Below are 19184 nucleotides of genomic sequence, written 5' to 3'. Positions count from 1 at the left end.
CAAGCAAGCACTACGGCATTGGATTGGAGCCCAATCCCAGAATTAATCTGAATACCAAAAAAAGAGAAAACTCATTACATGAAGAGATTAAGAAAAGCTCGGTCCAGTTCTCTCAGGATGCACACCATCCACTACGGAGAGAAATGTCACAACAAAACCTCTGACACACATATTTTATTAAGTGTTAATATCAATTTATCGCTCTTTCCTCTTTGAAATGTCAAAGCATTAGCTGGTAAAAGCTGAGATCCAGAGGTTTGCTCTGTAATTCCCGACATTATTGGTGATGAATTGTACTCAGATCTCCTCCTTGTTTACCCCTCTGTTATTATTCGGGGTTTTTTTTTCACCATCATTTGGTCATGTTTACACTTTCATAAGCATTTCCTGTGTGGACTGATTTGCACCCATACTTGATTATAATTTTACTGATGGCAGGATATCTAAAATGTGGGGAATACAATTGTGTAGTATGTCCAAATATGACAGCTGTATGTTTAGACTAAAGAGATGAAAGAAGGACTTCTGTGTATGGGATGATAAAGAGACGAGGGTCAAAGGTTAGGGCTAAAGGTGACAAAGACGAAGAGCATTAGTGAACTGTGATTTTTCAATACCTTCTCCGTGATTAGATGAAAGCCAACCTCAGGATATAAGAACTCCAATTGCAACATGAAGCTTTGAAGGATTTGTTAATGCAAATATGAATTAATGCTCTCTGTGTTCATGCTGCAGAGAGGTGATTGTGCCACAGCTGCTTTTCCGGCAATGTAAATATTGCGAGAAAATCTATAAGTCACTGCAGGTGGTCTGTGTCCGTCGTATGTTTTTTTCTGGCATCGGTGCTGTCATTTGAAATTTAAAATAAAGAACAAACTATCTCAACTTGTATTTGTGGTATATCGGCTTTTGTTTGAAATGTCAACTAGCTTCAAAAGTGAGATACAAACAGATACAAAAGGAATTAAAAACATGAATACAAAGTAGACCTGCATGAAAAAAGAAAACTAGGCAATGTCTCATACTTTCATTTGATGTTGTGCTCAGGATACGAAATGTGATGAACAAAAACGAAAACCTTAATTAGCAATTACTCAGTTTCTATGTCTATCTGCTGTTCTTCCTGTTTCTTCCTGTTTACAACATGTCCCTCCTGAATCCAAAATGAATCTGAAAAGCTTTTTTTCCCCCACCACTAAATTGGCTCCAATTATTCTGAGGGTAGCAGAAAGCTAGCTTGAGCATTACCTGACTGCATGAAAATGTTGTGAAAGCATGTCCATTATACAAAGGGCTCTGTCAGACAGGTTCAATTGTATGCATGCTGAGTCAGAAAACATGGCTTTTTTCTTTTTGTAAAAACTCCTACAATCTTCATATCAGGGGTATGTTAAGTGCTTAACGCAAATGCTCCTCTTTAGATACAGATAATGTTATGATGAGGAAACATTTGGCTGACTTAGATATTTAGTGTTGTTCTTTTTTTTTTAAAGAAAGGCCAACGCTACAGCTGAAAGTGTGCTATGCATCCTGGTACTTGAAGGCACTGCTGGAAGGGTTCAAGAGTAGAAACTCAGTTTCCTGTCATAAGTAAACACAGTGTTTAATGCTTCATTGTAATTAATTAACCATTAACAGTGATTTGACATCCATTAATAATGTACTCAAATGTCCCTTTGATGTAAGATCTTTAAACCTGTATGTTTCTATTTTTTTTTTAACAAGGAACATTTTAGGAGGAACACTTTTGTGTAAGTGATTTCTGTCGACATAAAGATTTCATGATCTATGATATAGTGGTTCTATCTATGGATCATAATCTCTCTCACCATAACTTATAATGCTCCTCATATCGGCAGGTGGGTAAGGTTTCTAAAATGTACGCCCAACCTTGTCGAGTACGTTAAGAGAATCTTTACTCTTTCATAAATGCACACAGCCACAGAGAACCACTGTCACGACTTGGAGACACAATCTCCCCCCAGGCTTTCAAATTCGACGACTGCAAACAGAAAAGACTTTTACTCCCCAGGGAAAAAGAAAATCGTGCGTTGTCTTTGACCTCCTGAGAATTTTATGCGTACAAAAAGAGAGAGAGGAAAAAAAACCTGCTTCTCATTTTGTTCTTTCCTTCTCTCTGTATCATTTTCTTCCTCTCGTGCACAGACAGCTATATTTTACCCGGATGACAAGTGTTGTGAGGCAGTGTGTGTCTGTGATGTCGGGGCTTGAAGGGTATAAAACAGCAGGTGTGCTCCTGACTTTCCTCAGGGGTCCTTATCTCTTTTCTCTGGCCAGGGTTGGCTCAGCAAACTGCTCTGAAGCTACGTTTCAGCCTGCCAGTGGGCACACAAAGAGACATGCCCCAAAACCATGAACAACAAAAAAACAGTAAATCGCACATCGGTTTAAAAAATGCAAAAACATTTTTACTCTGAAAATCAGTGAAGTTGTCACACATTTACAAGATGGGAGTATTTATAAAGTGTGCAGATTCAACTCTGCAAACTGCTCAGAACAGTGACTTACAGCCATGAGGGAACAGTAACACTATGAGAGAGCTTTCATTCACGTAGTCATCACCTGTTTTAACATCAGTTATGTTGATACAAGGCCTAGACTCTGTTTACTACATCTACAATAGAAAGCTTTATGTTTTATCCATACACAAACAGTATAAAGAAGATTATGAGGGGGGGGGGGGGGGGGGGGCGTATCATATCCTCTGGTCTTCCACAAACAAATCTGAGGAGTGGAAAGTGATCAAAAGTCAGTCTCTGATCTATGTTCCAACTGTTTATAGTTCCAAGGCTCACGTGCTGGAGTCCCGTCTCCCTCCCTCTTGCTTTGGCGTGCGTTTGGGTTGACAGAAGATACAAGCAGACCTTGCTACGCTGTGGGGCCGCGACCTCCTCCGGACGCCTTTGTAACACTGCAGGGAAATGCCCAACTCCTCCATCATGGCGCTAAAGGACTTGCACTGCCAAAGAGAAAACAACAAAGGCTTGCTTCAATACATCAATAGAGCTGATTTCCAATAAAGTCATCAGGAATTTTCACCATGAAGTGAAAAGTCATCAAACTGCCGACACAATAACTGGATCAACTGCGCAAATGCTAGATACAGCATTGACTTACGGCTTTGCTCTTCACAGTTTTTTCTGGAGGTAATATTATAAGATTCGGTCGGTGTTTCCAGCCAGCTCAAAAGTCCAACCAGACAAACACCAGGACTGTCATTTTATACAAAATGAAAGAGACTTACACAAACAAAAGATGAAGAACAGTCTATGCTGTGCCACATACTAATAAAGGGAGCTGTGAATTCATGCTGTAATCATTTTAAATGACCAAAGAGCGGAGCGTCTCATTCCATTCAGCAGAATAATACATCGTATTCATTCATCTTCAGTCATGTTTATTCTCCTTTTCAGTTTTCCTTCTCCAGAGGGGGTCGCAAACTAAATTTATTTACAAAAATGATCATTCACAACACGACGTCATCACATTTTCTATCTGTTGTTTTTTTAGCACCTAAAGGACCTTGGAAGATCTCTTTCTTTCATCCTCGGCCCCCGCCTAAGGCTTCTCAATTGAATTCAGCTTCCTGCAGGGTTTCCCACAAATACCAGTAAATCTGAGTGTCAGTGAGCAAAGCTACCTGATATCAACCTCTGGACTTTAAGTCTGAGAAAGAGGAGGAAACGGAAGATTCAATGCTCATTTAGAGACTTGGTACAACACGAAACCTGAAACCTACAAACAGGAACCAAAACCAAAGTTTTAACTTCAGATCATTTTACTGTTAATATAGAGGAATAAAGAATTAAGAATCATTCAGCAGCACAAGTGTACTAATGGAGACTCTACGTAAGACACAGAAACATCACAGACTCAAAACATCCCATCCAATTACCGCCTTAAGAACTCTTTTGATCCTACATCAATCAAATTAGGGATCACATTTTTGAATGCCGTGCAGGTTGTGCAATAGCATCATGGTGTTTCTATGTTTTTATATTCTTTTAGCTTTGTTATCTTATCTCTCATGCTGTGTTTTTGCAGACCTTGTGCAATATACAGTATGTTGTGTGATTTTGCATTGGTATGTACCTTTCTGTTTACATGTGGATGTGTTTTTTCTATTTTTATTTATTTATTGATTCTTTTCTTGAGTCCAAGAAAAAAAAGGGGACAATTAAGTGTATCTTATCCTAATTAATATCTTATCCAATAAATTATCTTTTTTATTCTTTAGGTTGTTTAAATCATTGTCTTTTTTAATCGACAGTGCCATTAATTATTCCTCATTGTGATCGTTAATATTTGCGATAACTAGCAGAATAAATTGTTGGTGTTTCTTAGTACATGTGAGAGATGTTATTTTTCTAACTTCATAACAAGGTCAGTCCAGTGGAGCAGTGAGGACCTTGAGAGTCTGTATATCTCACTGTGATCTCATCCATCATCACTACAGTTAAAATGTCCTGCAGCCGCTAGAATGAAATCACAACTTTACTTTTGCACTGGATCTGTTGTCAGGGGACGTCTTAACCAGACACATTTGGGTTGTTCCTTCACCTTGTTATCTAAATTTTAACCGACCAAACCACACTGCTAACGAGCTTAATGAGGGGGAAAATATTCAAAACCGTATGCCTATCTTTTGATTTCCCTCAAGGCATTCTAAGTCTGCTTCTAAAGTGTACTCGAGTGCCTACTGAGACAGACTTATTGAATAAAGAAAAACTTGTGGGCTGGTATTGGAAGGCTGCAAGCGAGAGAGTCAGCAGGGCAGCACAGAGGAGCTCCAAACTGAACTAGAGTGCCACATTTTGCAGAGATCCTGAATTTTAATATTTTTTTTGCTGGTAATAAACCAAACAGGGGACTCACACATTGCATTTTATAACTTGCAATTAAAAAAAACCTTTCCAGAAGACACAAGTGTTTTCAATTATTAGTATTTTTTTGGCAATCGTTGTTATTGGAGTTGGTCTCATATGAAGCTGTAATGCCTGAAAATGTTTATGCTGTAGAACAAGTTAGGTCATTCCTAAAATATCAAGTTAAATTATATCTTTAACTTTTGGTCTTAGCACAATATAAAAACATTTGAAAACATTTGAAACCAATAAAAAAGGGGACACTTTTCAGGGAAGGAGTGTGAGCAGCTGAGCACAGGATAAGGTACTGAAGGTGTTCGGGCAGTGGTGACGGGGACTGTGGCAAGACAGGGGCAGAGAGAAGGTCACCTTCACTTACAAACCTATCATCTATGTATGAATGTGTTGTAAATGTGCTGCCATGGCTAGTCTGTGTCATCTCCCAGTAGCCTGCCGCTCTCCAGATCAGTGGATAAGGAAGTGCCGGAGGAGGAGGTGGAGCCTCTCCGCTGGAACTGACGGGACTGCACCCCATAAAAGAAACAAAAAGCCTGACACGAGCATGCAAAGAAAAGAACAGCAAAGAGAAAAAAAAGAAATGAGAACATAAAACAATTTTTTTTGGATAATTTGATGTGAAATGACAAAATGGAAATGGAAAACAGAGCATATTAGGACACGAAAGCGAGGCCAAACCAACTAATATTAGGAATGAAAATGTTCTTTCTTAACAATGATGGAAAGAATAACACCAAAAATCAGGAAGCAAATCATGGGAGTGCAGACATGATGCAGCATTAATGACATATCAGCCTGTTTTCTTCTATAATTAAACTCTATTACCCATACTTCATTTTAATCTTAATTACATTGCGTCTTGAAAATTCATCTGGGGACTTTTTTGTTCTTATTAAAACCAAACCAAGTGCAAATCATAACAAATGTGTTTTAACAAATTCATTCTGACACAGCAAACATCTTCTGACCATTTTAATTAAAAGATTTATTAGTGTCCAACAATGAAATGTGCGTGGGAATAAATTAGCATATACTTTATGATTTCTCCTGATTGTGATTTTAAATAATCTAAACTGAATGAGACGAGGTACTCTACTGTATGACAAAAAATACATTTAAGTCTCCTCAGCAGCTCCTTTTCCCCACTCACCTCCTCTATGTCGGCGTTCCTGCGGGCTTTGTAGATGAACTCCCCGATGGCCACAAACACAGAGAGAACCAAACCGGCAGCCAGGACGATGAAGATGCCGCCGATGTTTTCCACGCCCAGAGCGTTGGCTTCCTTGTTGTCCTCCTCTGGACAGCCGTTACCTCGCCACCACTTCTCCTTCATCATGTGCAGCTTCCCCTCCTCCTGCAGCTGGAGGATGGCGATGGTCACTTTATCCCTGTAAGGCGAACCTGTGAGGATAAGAATAATTACAGTCTGTAAGTGTTTGCCTTAAAAAAACATTTATATTCCACGTTTATCAAATGCAGTATGGCATGCAACCCGCATAGCATAATCATTTTCAACTTTACGTTTTAAGCCTTTGCTTCGAGAACAGAATTAACACCTGTGACAGGAAGCATGTCTATACATTTATCTTGAGGATATAGAACTAAAAATCTGCATTGGTTTATTGTTATTTCAAATGTATCTCAAGAAGCACTGCAGATCTGCGCTCTTATGTAAAAAAATACATTTGTGCTCTCCTTTTTAGTAGTCTTAAGAATGCTTCTATTTCAACCACTACTGCAAGAAATGTTCAGAAATGTTACTGATCCTGGTTTATCTTTACCTGGAGGTGTTAAACTCTAAAGTCCTTTGAGGAAAATGTGTAATTTTAGGTTATGTAATTCTATACTCTATATTATATAAGGTTAAGAAATCCACTTGACCTAATGCAATACACACGCCAGGATTAACTTGTATCTGCTGCAGTACAAACTGATCTTGGCTGAGGTGAAATGCTCCTCCTATATGCAAGCTTTGCTTAGTGAGGCAGAACTAAGCCTTATATGAAAAAGCTTTAGCTACAGCCTGTGAGAACTGTGAGGAAGTGGTCACAGAAGAATGATGAGACTGTTCTGAGGTGACAGACTGGAACCATAGATGTAAGATATGAGGGGAGAAAAGGCTGCAGGAAGGAGGGAAGGAAGAATAAGAAGTAGACACTCATATATCTGACAGAGAGGACAGCTCAGGGGAAGATCAGCTGCAGGAAGAGGGAGAGGAAACTCTAACTGAACAAGACGAGGCAGGAAGGCAGAGGCTAGTAAACCATCAGTACCCATGAGCAAATCAGAGCTCAAGTAATTGCAGGAGAAGTTGGAGAGTCAAAGAGATGAAGGAATTAAACCACTTTTATTAGGTTTGACAAAGAGGCTTCAGCCCATTGAACTCCTCTAACAAATTCCCCTCCACAATCCACCTCCAATAGACTGAGCTGTCAGCCCAGCGAAGGTATGGATGCATCTGCCCTGAGGGCATCAGCCTCAGGGTGCTTAAGAGGTGTTCCTCTTAGCTGTGCTTCTTTTAAAGGTATGTCTTTAACCTAATTCTGAACCTGTGCTGTGGATAAAATTATGTCAGACACATCAAGCAACAGAAAAAGGCTTGAGGTAATTGGAGGGAAGAACTCTAACTGAGGGCAGCTTTCTCAACAAAGTCGTCACTGGACCCAGTGGCCCGCAGAGCATCGGTCTATGGATCAGGCAAGCTTGTTCTTGCAGTTTGTTCCAGATTGAATTCAGAATAATGATGTGGGTGAAACCACCCACAGCTCAATATCACACTGGAATGGATAAGCAGCACCCACTGCCCACAACGAAAGGGGTCAGTGCCAGCTTAACTTTCTGAAGATCTGCTCATTTTCCATCTGCAGATATCGTCCATTATGCGATGGCCATCAATATATCCTGCACCGCAGAGCGTACCCAGCAGGGCCAGAGCAGCCGACAGCCATCGAATCAACAAGTTTGTCCATCGGCTTGCTTGCATTGAGTGGAACGACTCTCTCTCTGCTAATGATTCTCGAAATATTTCAACTCCAACAAACTCATCCTTATGTCAGGACACTGCTGTGAGGAATTATCTGGTATTCTCTGTTTGAAACAAACATGCCTTCATCACAAGCTTAAACACGTTGGTCTGATTTGTTAATTAAGTTGATCTTCATACTACAAGTGTTTGCTGGAGATGTTTGACCTCTTCAAGCCTTTCACTCATCATGCACATTGGTAGTTGGTGACGTTGTGCCAGAAAATCTCGCTCTGCTTCTTCAACACATTAACACATCTTTTACACCTTTTGAAATAATTGTGCATTCATCTGTTGTAAATCCCATAAGAAGTCATTTGTACAGATGTTTCCGTCAGGATGAATATTTCTATAGTTCTGTTACTCTACCTAGATCTAGAGCAGAGCGAATGAGGTCTGAGCAACATGAGAAAAAAATGCGATGTGTGTTCAATATAGCCAGTATTTTATCTGAGCTTCATCTGACTGCATGAAAATGGTGTGAACGCATGGCCATCATACTCAGGCCTCCATGCAATATGCAACATGTGTGCATGCCGAGTGAGAAAGCTTTACTTGTTTACATAAAATAATTGTTCTTATTTTTAGCGATAAATTCAGACTTTTGTGATGTGTTCAGTGCGAATGCTCATATTTTGATATAAACAAAATTGCAATTTACTATGCAGCCGGAATAAAATTATATGTTTTCATTTGTGGTATAATGACGATGCTAAAGTTACTGACAGTCCATATATATGTCTTGGTTATTACAAATATACACTGGATGGAGATTTCCTCACACTCATTATCGCCATTGTTGTGTCAAAAACCTTTAAAAGTTTGCCCTGTACCTGGATGTGCCTAACTAATGCCTGTGTGGAGGTTGTTTAAGGTGAGGTCAGGTTGTGCTCAGTTAAACTACCCCAGATTTAAAATAAATTACTAACTCTAGAGTGAGTCAGACAACTGAGGAGGAGAATAATTTAAGATGAACTAGAAAAGGACGTTAGAAAAAAAAACACAGTTCTAGTGAGGATGAGAGTAAACACATGAGAGACACAGGATGTTAAAAACAGCTTAAGTAAACATCCAACAGTAGCGCCTGCGGTCCAGTGGGTTGACTTGCTTCCAGTTTACGTTTTGGCCTGAAATCTCACTTGAACATTTGCTCTGAACAGCTGGCAGAGCTTTTTAATGGAAGTGCATCTGCATGTTGAGGAGAGCAGCTCTGAACTGAAACTCCTGAAGAATGAAAATACAAAGTCCAAACAAAATGAAGTTTGTATCTTTAATTACGAAGGCTCTATTCAAATGTTTTTTTAATAAACCTTCAGTGCATTTTAGCATTTTGGAAAACATGTATGAATGTGACCTATGTAAGGCTTGCTTTTACTAAACTGAAAACAAACAAACAGTGATTGTCTAGAATGTACTGCAGAGCTTTCTGACAAACACAGATGGTGTTTAGGAGTATCATAATATCACATCATCTTCTGCTTACCAATAGGTGTTCCCACTCCGTAGCCCTTTGAGTCTATCAGACCTCCGATCTGAGTGAGGTTGCAGTTTCTCTGGCTGATATATTCGATGCTGGTGGACTCCATCAGCATGGCGTAGTCTGTGGTCAGGACCCTCGTGATGCCCTCCCTGTTGTTCTTAACAAGAGCCGTGTTCTTCCTGCTGCTCATGAACGCCCACATCTTCTCATAGGTGGAGATCTTTGATTTCTGCCAAAGTTAGAGAGAAGTGTAATGACTTTGAAATCACACAGGCTACATGTTTTGGTGGCTGCACTTATACACACCATGTATGCACTTCTACTCTAAAAAGCATCGTAAACACATGTAAGTTTGCATACAGGATGTGTGAGACTCTATCTTTCTTTGAGGGTGTGTGTGTCTTGGTGTACACGTGTGTGTGTGTGTGTGTGTGTGTGTGTGTGTGTGTGTGTGTGTGTGTGTGTGTGTGTTTCTTCTTGCTCAGTCAGAGAAAATGGGACAGCTGTGTTCTTAATCTCCTCCAGCTGATTCAATTTGTTCTAGCCATCAACACAGCCTGCTTCTTCCTACCCAGGCAGCCGTAATCACTGGCTGCAATCTGGGAGGATAAAGCCCTCCATGGATCACCCCTGCTGAGCCACCAGGATGCAAGGAGAGTGTGGGGCAATGGGGGGGAAGGAAGTGACAGCCCTGCCAGAGGACTTCAGCGCAGCGATACATTTTATGATAGAAACTAAAAAGTTAACCTATGTTTAAGTGACAAGCGCACACACAAGAGGTCTCAACATTCATCTTCTTGACTCTACTTCCTATACTCAACTCTAGATGAATGCGTTTCCTTAAATTAGACTAAATGTTTTCAACTCTTTTTCAAAGTCTTTAGATTCTTCCCTTTTTATGGGATGTTTGCCAAAGATCCATGACGATGGTACTCTAACATTGACTCATACTCACATACAAGTTTGACTGAGATCACAGAAAGGGAGTATACTCCTCTAAGACAACTTTTTACATTGTGAAAAGTTAAATATTTAAAACCAAAATACATGTTATTTTAGTTTATAACTTCTAAAGTCTGTGTTACTACACACTGTGACTTAAACTGCACAGGTGATCAATCATCTACACCAGTTTTACCTTGAAGAAGGTCATGGTGGATCCATCCCTCACTGCCCCGTATTCAATCCTGGTCTGCTTGGCCAGGTCATCTGCTGAGTCAATGGGCGCATCCATTCGCTCCACGGTGAGGAAGGCAGCCAAGTTAGCCGTGTAGGACGAGATGATAATTAAGGTGAAGAACCACCAGATGCCCCCAACTATTCGAGTGGATAGAGCCTTAGGCATCAGCTCCGAACCTGGACGTAAATGCATAAAACAATGAGAAACGTTTATATTCTACCAAAGCAAAGTCAAAGACTCAGGTCTTAAAGGGGTTATCTTTAGAGCTGAAATCACACCAACGCTCCAATTGGATTTCTAGCTAAGCCCGAAATGATAAATTGTGCACCTCTTCATACAGTAGTGGCTGTGTGTGTGTGTGTGTGTGTGTGTGTGTGTGTGTGTGTGTGTGTGTGTGTGTGTGTGTGTGTGTGTGTGTGTGTGTAGTTTCTCTCTCTGTAATACTTGTTTTTAAACAGAGTTAAAAAAGAACAGATTTGTGTGGAAAAAGCAGGCATAACAAAAAAGGACACATTGAAAGAAGTGATAGAAGAAACAAAGCTGAACATGAAGAAATGAGGGAACACAACATACCAAAAAAAAAATGCAACACAACATTAAAGTGAAGGAACAACGTTCTCTGTTCTTTATGTATCTTTATCCGTGCAGAGAGGAAAGCAAAGACAACCGATGAAGTAACTGAAGGACACAATCATTTCATCTCTTATGATAAGTTTGGACTATTTTATGCTTTCTCCCTATGGAGTAGACATATTCTTAAGTGCTCTCTCTCAGAGTAAAGAACAGATCAGGGAGAATTGTTTACATAACGGTCAGTTATTCTCAGGCACAGAGTCCCAGGAGAGCTCAAGGACAGCAAACAGCTAAATTACACACCACCGACATGTGGGCATGCCACCCGTCACTTACATTACATTCACTGTAATACTTGTCTGAGCTTGTTTGGGATAAGATGATGGATTCTATTATGAATAACACCTCATCAGCAGGAACAGGGATGTTGTATCTTTATCAGTAATCTGGTTTGCATCAGAAAAAAAGGTAAAGGCCTTCACATTGTTCACCTTAATTTGACAAATGTTGCTAGCTGTCAGCACAAGTCATCTGAATCTCATCTGAATCATCATTTTGTAGTGAATTGGTGTTGTCAGTAGGTTTGTCGTTCGTCCAATCAGACATATGGGACTTATCTAGCCCAAATCTCTCGCCTTAGGGGAGGTCAACTCCAAGTGAATTGCAACATAATTCTTATGACGGGGCCTGTTTGCCATTCATTGGGAGTGAATCCAGGCTAAATGAAAAAGACATTTGCTGAAAATTGGAGGCAAGTATTGATTCAAACAGCTTCGAGCAGTGTTGGTTCAGATTTTACTGCTGTACAGGGATTCCAGACAGCTATTCAGCAAGAGCGCATTGGCCTTTGCAGTCGTTGCTATTAGTAACGCATTCAACCTGCTATATTTGATATTTTAGGAGTTATGTTTCTCACTACCTGAGAATATATATCCCTTGTAAAAAGTCCAGTAATTATTTATTTTGTTCTAAAGAAGAAGTACTGGTCCACTAGAACACCAATCAAGCTACTCGCTGATTTCTTAAAGCTTTTAGGCTGAAAGCACCAGAGACAGAAAGGAAACAGACGAGAGGGAATACAAAAAAAATAAAATAAACAAAAACCAAAACAATGAACTAAAAACCTATAGTCACCGTCTTTTTCCATCAAGATCCCCATCATAGAATAACCTTAACAATGACTTTACCTTATCTAAAACCATAGACTGTAAATGTTAATGGACGAAGCCGGAGTGACGTCACTCATGTGTAGCTTTCATGGGGAATGACATCTAGGAAAGGACCCACAGGTCAAACTCAAACACCGGCCGCCTACTTTAGGACTATTGCCTTCGTACATCGGGCGTGAGCTATGGTAACCGCTAGGCCATCTGCACCCCATGTTTTTTTTTTTTTTTTGTGTGTGTGTCTAATCCTAAAAAAAGTCTGAGAACACAGGCATAGCACTTATTCAGGTGCTTTTTCAACCTCTTCCACATAGAAGTAATGATTCAATCCACACAAAAATACTGATTCAAATCCCTTTGACTGTGAGATAAATACCTTGTCGCATGAGAGCCCCAACTCCAAACCAGAAACTGTTGAGTAAAGTGAAATTGTTCTGTATGAGAGTGGAGGATGGGTTGCATGGATGAGGGTTGTACCACTCATATGGAGTAAACCTGCAAGACAATAAAAGAACAGAGAGAGAAAAAGTAGATGACATTTCAAACTCAGAGAGAAACTCGAAACATCTTAGGAAGCAAACCTCATCTTAGTGTCATATTGGAGCTTTACTTGAGGCCTGTTTGCACACTGGCACTTCTCTTCAGTGGAGTTCTTCACCAATGCGATCAACACTTTGGTTTTCACAGCAGATGTATGTCTCAGTTATTGGTTTCTGACAGCAACCTACTGAAAGTGCTTTCACACAATACCTGAGAGGGAGTGAAGAGCGAGCTCGCAATTACTCCCGGCTACTTCACAACCACATTGAAAGCCGAACTGGCAGCTAAAAGCATGATTTTTACAATTAAGGATTTCAATGCAAAATTAGAGATTTGCTGAGGTACAATCATGCCAATTTGTACAAACAAATTGTTATTTTTTTCATGTGAATTTGATACATCAGAATCGCCAGTGGGCTCTTATTAAAAAGGCTCAGAGTTTATCCGAAACACTGACTTTTCTGTAAGCAATCAACATCATTGTGGTCTACAGCTTACTCTCCTGCAACCCTTTTACCTTCAATCCAATCCGACATCATGTCATTATCACGGGCAACAATCCAACCTCTTACCTAGCGATCACAAAGAGCACACAGCTCACTCCTGTGCAGGCTAGCAGCACGTACATCCAGATGTCAGGAGACAAGGGATTGAGGAAGGAGAACACGCCTGGATTTGTTCCGTTAGGTTTTCGGTACAGGATGCTGATTCCTAAAGTCATGAAGGGCTTCGAGAAGTCGATGACTTTCTCTCGAACGTAGGTGATAGTCAAGGGAGCCACAGCGAGGTCTGCAACCTTTAAAAAAAAAGAAAAGAAAACAAAGTTAGCAATACTATAGAACACCATCAATATCACAAGTTTCTGTGTATATCCAGGAAAATTCTTTACTTATCATCTTCAAGATATAAGGATTAAACTATGAAAATATATACATAAGAAAATATGGAACATTAAATGTAACAAAAGAGCTCAAAGTGATGAATGGAGAAAGATTAAAACTCTCTTCTCCATTAGACTGGTGACAGGATACTGGATGTGAGCAACAGCTATCTTTAAACAACTGAGTTTTAAAGGTCCATGGGCAAAATTTAAAGCTATTAATATGCAGGAGTAAAAAAAAAATCTCCCATAATTCACCACTACTGACTACGTTTAATGAGTTCAAAAGTTCAGCCAGAGGCAGCAGCTGGTACAAACCGAGCAATGCTGCCCCAGACTGCTGTTTGAACTTTATAATAGATTTTATTTGCCAAATCAATGTTCAAATTCAATGATTAGACTTAGTTTGTGTGGAGGTGGACCTTTAATAAACTTTATAAAAAAAGTATTTAACCTTATTTGGACCCGTTTGGATTAATAGTAGAAAATGTGTAAGGAGTAGCAGTGCATTAAATCAAATCATGCACTTGAAGTATACTTTGGGGTATTTGAACTCAACTTTTTTTATTCCTGTGTTGTGTTTCTTAATACTGGTCTTAAACTAAACTTAGAGCTGCTTAATAGTTTTCTTGTTAAAATGTTTGTGAGCTCTGACAGATTAAGAAATGTTTACAGGGGCTCATTTCAGGTTTCGGATGTCTTCGAGTTGTCAGCTGCTTCACTAAAGATACATTTTACTTCGCTACATGATTTAAAGCTCCTGTGAGGAACTTTCAGTCTGTGGACAAAGCAGTACCTCTAATCTCTTTACTGATTTTGTCTTGTATCTGCATAAATACTGTTTCAATAATAAATAAATATCATCCTTTCTTTTAACAGTCAAATGATCATACAGAGACATGAGTATTAATGTTGTGTTCATTAGCTGTAAAATGAACTTCTCAAGCTTTTGAAACAATGTCTTGCCATTTTTACAGAAATTGACTAAAGATTTGTATGAAAGTTTTATCTTCTTCACTACACAATTAACATCTCAGTCACTCAGATGACTGAATCGCCCTTGAAGGACCTGACCTCTTGTTTTTAAAAGCACTGGACTAACATACCTCTAGTGGTTATATTCATACATTAAAAGTATCTGCAGTAAACTCACGTGGTCAATCAGCTCGCGGACCATCCCGTTCCACTCCCCCTTGTCATTCTGGGCTCCGTATTTGCCGTCGCCCACCAGTTTGACTTCATACGTAAAACCCAAGATGTTGGAGAGCTCTTTCAAAAGGTCCAGGCAGTATCCCTCGAAGCGATCATTCCCAGACAGCTCCTTTTCAGACTTTTTATACATCACATACGGATTTTCCTGAAAGAAAGAAAAATTAAAACTATTCAACTGTTAATACATTCCCTCTACACTTCTTAACTAAAGAATACTGAAACTTTGAGATGATTCTTTAATGAGTGGACAAACAATGAGAAAAATCCATCTGCCTCAAATTTGTATGAATATTCGATGAATTAAACTATTAAAATTTTAGTGTAAAACATTCGTTATAAGCTTCTTTTATCTGTGTATGGTCGACTATGAGCACAATAAGACAGCACTGTGGAAAAATCCAAATTCCCCCTGTCCAAACTCTCCAGTTCAGAGTCCTCCCCCCCCACTCTCTTCCCACTTCACATCCCATATATGCTTCTCCTTCTCTTTATACTGTCCTCTGTTTAACCTTCCTCCTCACCAGAATGGTAGTGACAATAAGAGTCCTGTTAGCCAGGGAGTCGGTCACATTGTTATTCTTGTCTCGGCTGGACTCCGTCAGGTTCATCCCCTTGTACGAGTTCCACACAGCAATCTGAAAAGGCAAACAGGGCGTTAGATTTATTGAATCCTGATAGAGCCATTTGACACTTGCTATTGAAGTTAGATGTTTAGTTCTGTTAAAACTTTGAGTCAAGCCGTGTTTGAACCATCAAAATAATTATCTTTTTTTTTTTTTTTTTTACAAGAAGCTGATTGATTGTCCTTATTAACCCTGGCATACAACAAACAGACTCAGATTTAGTCCTGGAGTCTTCACAGGAACCTGAACTGCTCCCATACGCGGCATATTAATCATATTTTCTGATTCATCGAACAGAAAAATGAAAAAGAAGCATAAAGGGTTTTAAAGACCTGACACTCCTGGCACATGTTCAGCCTTCTGCTCCATTCACTACTCTACAACATTTCCCTTTGCTCGGCTTTGCTCTGATGATTGCTGGTAAAGTGCCAAAATCTTCACCTTATGTACAGTGAGTATGAAAATGAAGGAGTAGCTTGTTAAAAACTTCCAGGTAAAAATTTTACAGCTCTATTGAAGCAAACCAATATCACTCCCATAGGGCTCAGTGATTTCTCCAGGGTAATGAACACAGTGTGCAGCCCGAGTAAAAATGTTTTTAATAACAAATAAGAAGAAAACGACTCGTATATGAGTTATTAATGCTTAGGACAGGAAAGGACTTCTTGCACAAATTCACAATAAACACACATGTATCGCTTTCTTACACAGTATACAGTAGGCTATATACGTTATATCTATAGGATGGAGGCCTAGGTATAATGGCGATGCTCTAACACCATTTTAATGCAGTCTAATGAACCTCAAGTCAGCTATCAGCTCCCCTTTGATTTATAGGTGCCAACATAGTAGTGAAACTAAAACTGCTTTTTGGATTTGTTTGGGATTCTGGAGGAACATGTTGTGAACACAGGTACTGTCTTAAGGAGGGACAACAGATGGACACAGCAACTGAGTTATGGCTCATATATGCACCCTGCCATTTGTGTTTTTATCACACTTTATATCAGTATCCCAATGCTGAACTATGTCGTCACACATTGCATATTTTTCTCGCATCATGTCGGCCTTCAATGTATAACTGAGTCTACATCGCTAACATTTTCAAAAAATTATCATTTATGAGAATCCATTTTCAATACATTTAACCATTAGATCAGGTGTGTTTCTTTATAATAATGCTTCATTCTAGAGTAACTCAATTAGCCAATTAGCCAATAGACAAAAAATATACATTACATTTATGTCAGACCTTACCATGTTTTTCAGTAACAAATATAAGCTATGTACTTCCTTTTTTGTAACAAAATCCAAAACAAGACCTTTAGAACTTTTCATTTGGCTTTAGAACATTATATAAGGACACTATTATTGCTTGAGCAAAGGATACATCTATCAACTCAGAGGACAATCACAGCAATAATCAACAACTAAAAATACGTTACTTGCAGCTCTACAAGAAGGGGTGGTGAGGAGTTGGGAACCACAAAGGGAGGGGCCAGAGATGGTTTGAAGGTGTGTACAGCAGTTGACTGTATAAATAGAGGACGGCATGGTGTTTGCCTTCACTGTAACAGTGACTGAAAGTGTCTGGTTCATCAGACCAGGCGGTATAATCCAGACAGTTATCAGATTAGAAGAGGCGTCTGGCAGCTGGATTTCGACCCTTTCAAATCCCCTCACTCATTAAGAGCTGAGCAAAGGTCAGGGGGGGCTCATGACAGCAATGTGATACTGTTAAGTGCATTAAACCATCAAGCTTCATTGTCGATAAGAATTCAAGTGAATGATGGAGACAAGCTCTCCTTCTTCCTGCAGTTTGCTCTGTAAAGAAAGTAATGAATATGGGTATGTTCATTCAGAAACAATGGCCTGTTCAGTCATTCACTGCGTGAGACGATGAGTAGTAGTGAACGCATCAGTACCTCTTATTAAACGGAGCTCTACAGAAGCGAAGGCATTCTTTTCAAGACTTGGTTTTCCAAAAAGGGCTGTGTGGGATTACCTATTTGAAAAGATAACATGCTCTTCACTCTTCATTACGCTCTATCTTATTCAGAGTCACACAGACAGAAAATGTGCTCACTTATAACCTTGCTAAAAGCACTCTATATCTCCGACGTGGCACTTTTGCAAAAGGGTCCGCTCTGTGCAGGAGTCCATAAATCTGTCTTATCTCTGGACACTGCAGATGAGCAACACAGCGGCTGGGGTTGGGTTTAATTAATTGTATTGTTCTCAATCTCAAAGATAAATGGACAGAGTGAGAACAATCATTTTTGAAGGGTGTGGAAGGTGTTTTGTTCTTAGATTGTGCAGTTTCACATTCTCATGTTGTTATTTTGGGGATGGTATCATCCTCTATGAAATATCAACTGCACGATTATTCAGTTTTTAAGTTTTAGAAATGAAGTAATCTGACCAAGCCAATGAAGTCAATGCTAAAATTTATCTTAGGACAACCGCACAACATACAGTCATCATCTTTTTAAAGCCCTAAGTCATGGATTTACTGTGTACAGGCTTGCAAATTTATCGTGCATAGCAGAGAAGCTTCCGACTACAAAGTGTGCTATAAAAACTGACAGAAAAAACTCGCTCTCAAACGCTGCAAGTTAAATATTATCGCTGCATACTAAAGCTCATCTTCTTCCAGAACCAAATCAGACTGGAGAACCGTTTCCACAAAGCTGGAGACACACTAAGCAAGGCCAAGAAAGCCAGGAGGGAAAAAAAAAATAAAACCTTATTTCCAGAAAGTCAACAACTTTAAGAGAAAATACTTTATTTCTCAGGAGACTTTAACTTTGTCTAGTCCCATCATCCTCTTCAAAGTGTATTTAACACTCCAGTGCCCAAGAACTAACACAACTGCAGCGGGCTGATAATTCATTTTTCATGACCATGAAGTCGAGCGTTTTATGTGATGTGCTCCCCATGTTGGGGGTATTTCCTCTGAGGAGAGGCTTTTTAGGTCTAAAGTACTGAATGGAATTAAAATACCATTACAGTATAAATCACTGCTTTAGAAAGTTGACAGCTGCTGCCTGCCTGCATACCTGTCTGTCTGATAACTAAGCCAGTTGGAAAGGAAAAACATTGCCAACTTTTGGAAGTAAAATGTCTTTGAGGTACCGAATTAATTCACCATTTGCCCTTTCAGTCATCACGTTAGTTTTAAGAAGATAAGCAAAGGTGAATTTAAAGTAAATAACATTACAGTGGATCGTCGGAGACCACATAAAGGAGCAATAATAAACAAAGCTTATGATTTTTTATTTGCTCTTTTCAGAAAATTCCATGTAGGGCTGTGCAAGTTATCGCAATATGAGCATTCTCAATTAACTTATCAAAAAAGGTCAGAATTTATTGCAGCAAATAAGAATAAAGATTTCATGTAAACAAGCCATTCATTCTCACCCAGCATGAGTACATTTTACGTCTTGGCTTGAGGCCTGGGTATACTTTCACACCATTTCGATGCAGTAAGATGAAGCTTAAGCCAGCTATCAGCTTCTCTCAAAATACAAACGAGGGAACTTGGCATCATGTTAGCTAAACACTTTTGTTTTACATGGTACATCTTTGTTAGTGTCTGAAATAC

At 39.4% G+C, this 19184-nt stretch overlaps 1 protein-coding gene across 5 annotated transcripts in view; it reads right to left on the bottom strand.

Annotated features, from left to right (window-relative positions):
• Window positions 1–2407: 2407 nt before the first annotated feature.
• The window catches only part of grik1a (glutamate receptor, ionotropic, kainate 1a), a 34059-nt gene continuing 17282 nt past the window's right edge, over window positions 2408–19184 (bottom strand). For 2 of the 5 annotated variants that reach the window (XM_065963234.1, XM_065963236.1), the window contains 9 exons: window positions 15479–15592; window positions 14899–15102; window positions 13438–13661; window positions 12702–12820; window positions 10545–10762; window positions 9410–9635; window positions 6055–6305; window positions 5270–5437; window positions 2842–2980 (listed from right to left, as the gene is read on the bottom strand). In XM_065963234.1, the coding sequence (XP_065819306.1) occupies window positions 5312–5437; window positions 6055–6305; window positions 9410–9635; window positions 10545–10762; window positions 12702–12820; window positions 13438–13661; window positions 14899–15102; window positions 15479–15592 (1482 nt within the window). In that variant the 3' untranslated portion in view covers window positions 2842–2980; window positions 5270–5311. Of the gene's footprint in view, window positions 2981–5265; window positions 5438–6054; window positions 6306–9409; window positions 9636–10544; window positions 10763–12701; window positions 12821–13437; window positions 13662–14898; window positions 15103–15478; window positions 15593–19184 lie in introns of all 5 variants that reach the window. The other 3 variants (XM_065963233.1, XM_020639845.3, XM_065963235.1) reach the window with 2 other exon arrangements.

Source organism: Labrus bergylta, chromosome 14, assembly GCF_963930695.1.
Source record: "Labrus bergylta chromosome 14, fLabBer1.1, whole genome shotgun sequence".
Classification (NCBI taxonomy): domain Eukaryota; kingdom Metazoa; phylum Chordata; class Actinopteri; order Labriformes; family Labridae; genus Labrus; species Labrus bergylta.
Note: the sequence above shows the minus strand (reverse complement) of the source record. Positions and strands in the feature narration are given on the sequence as shown.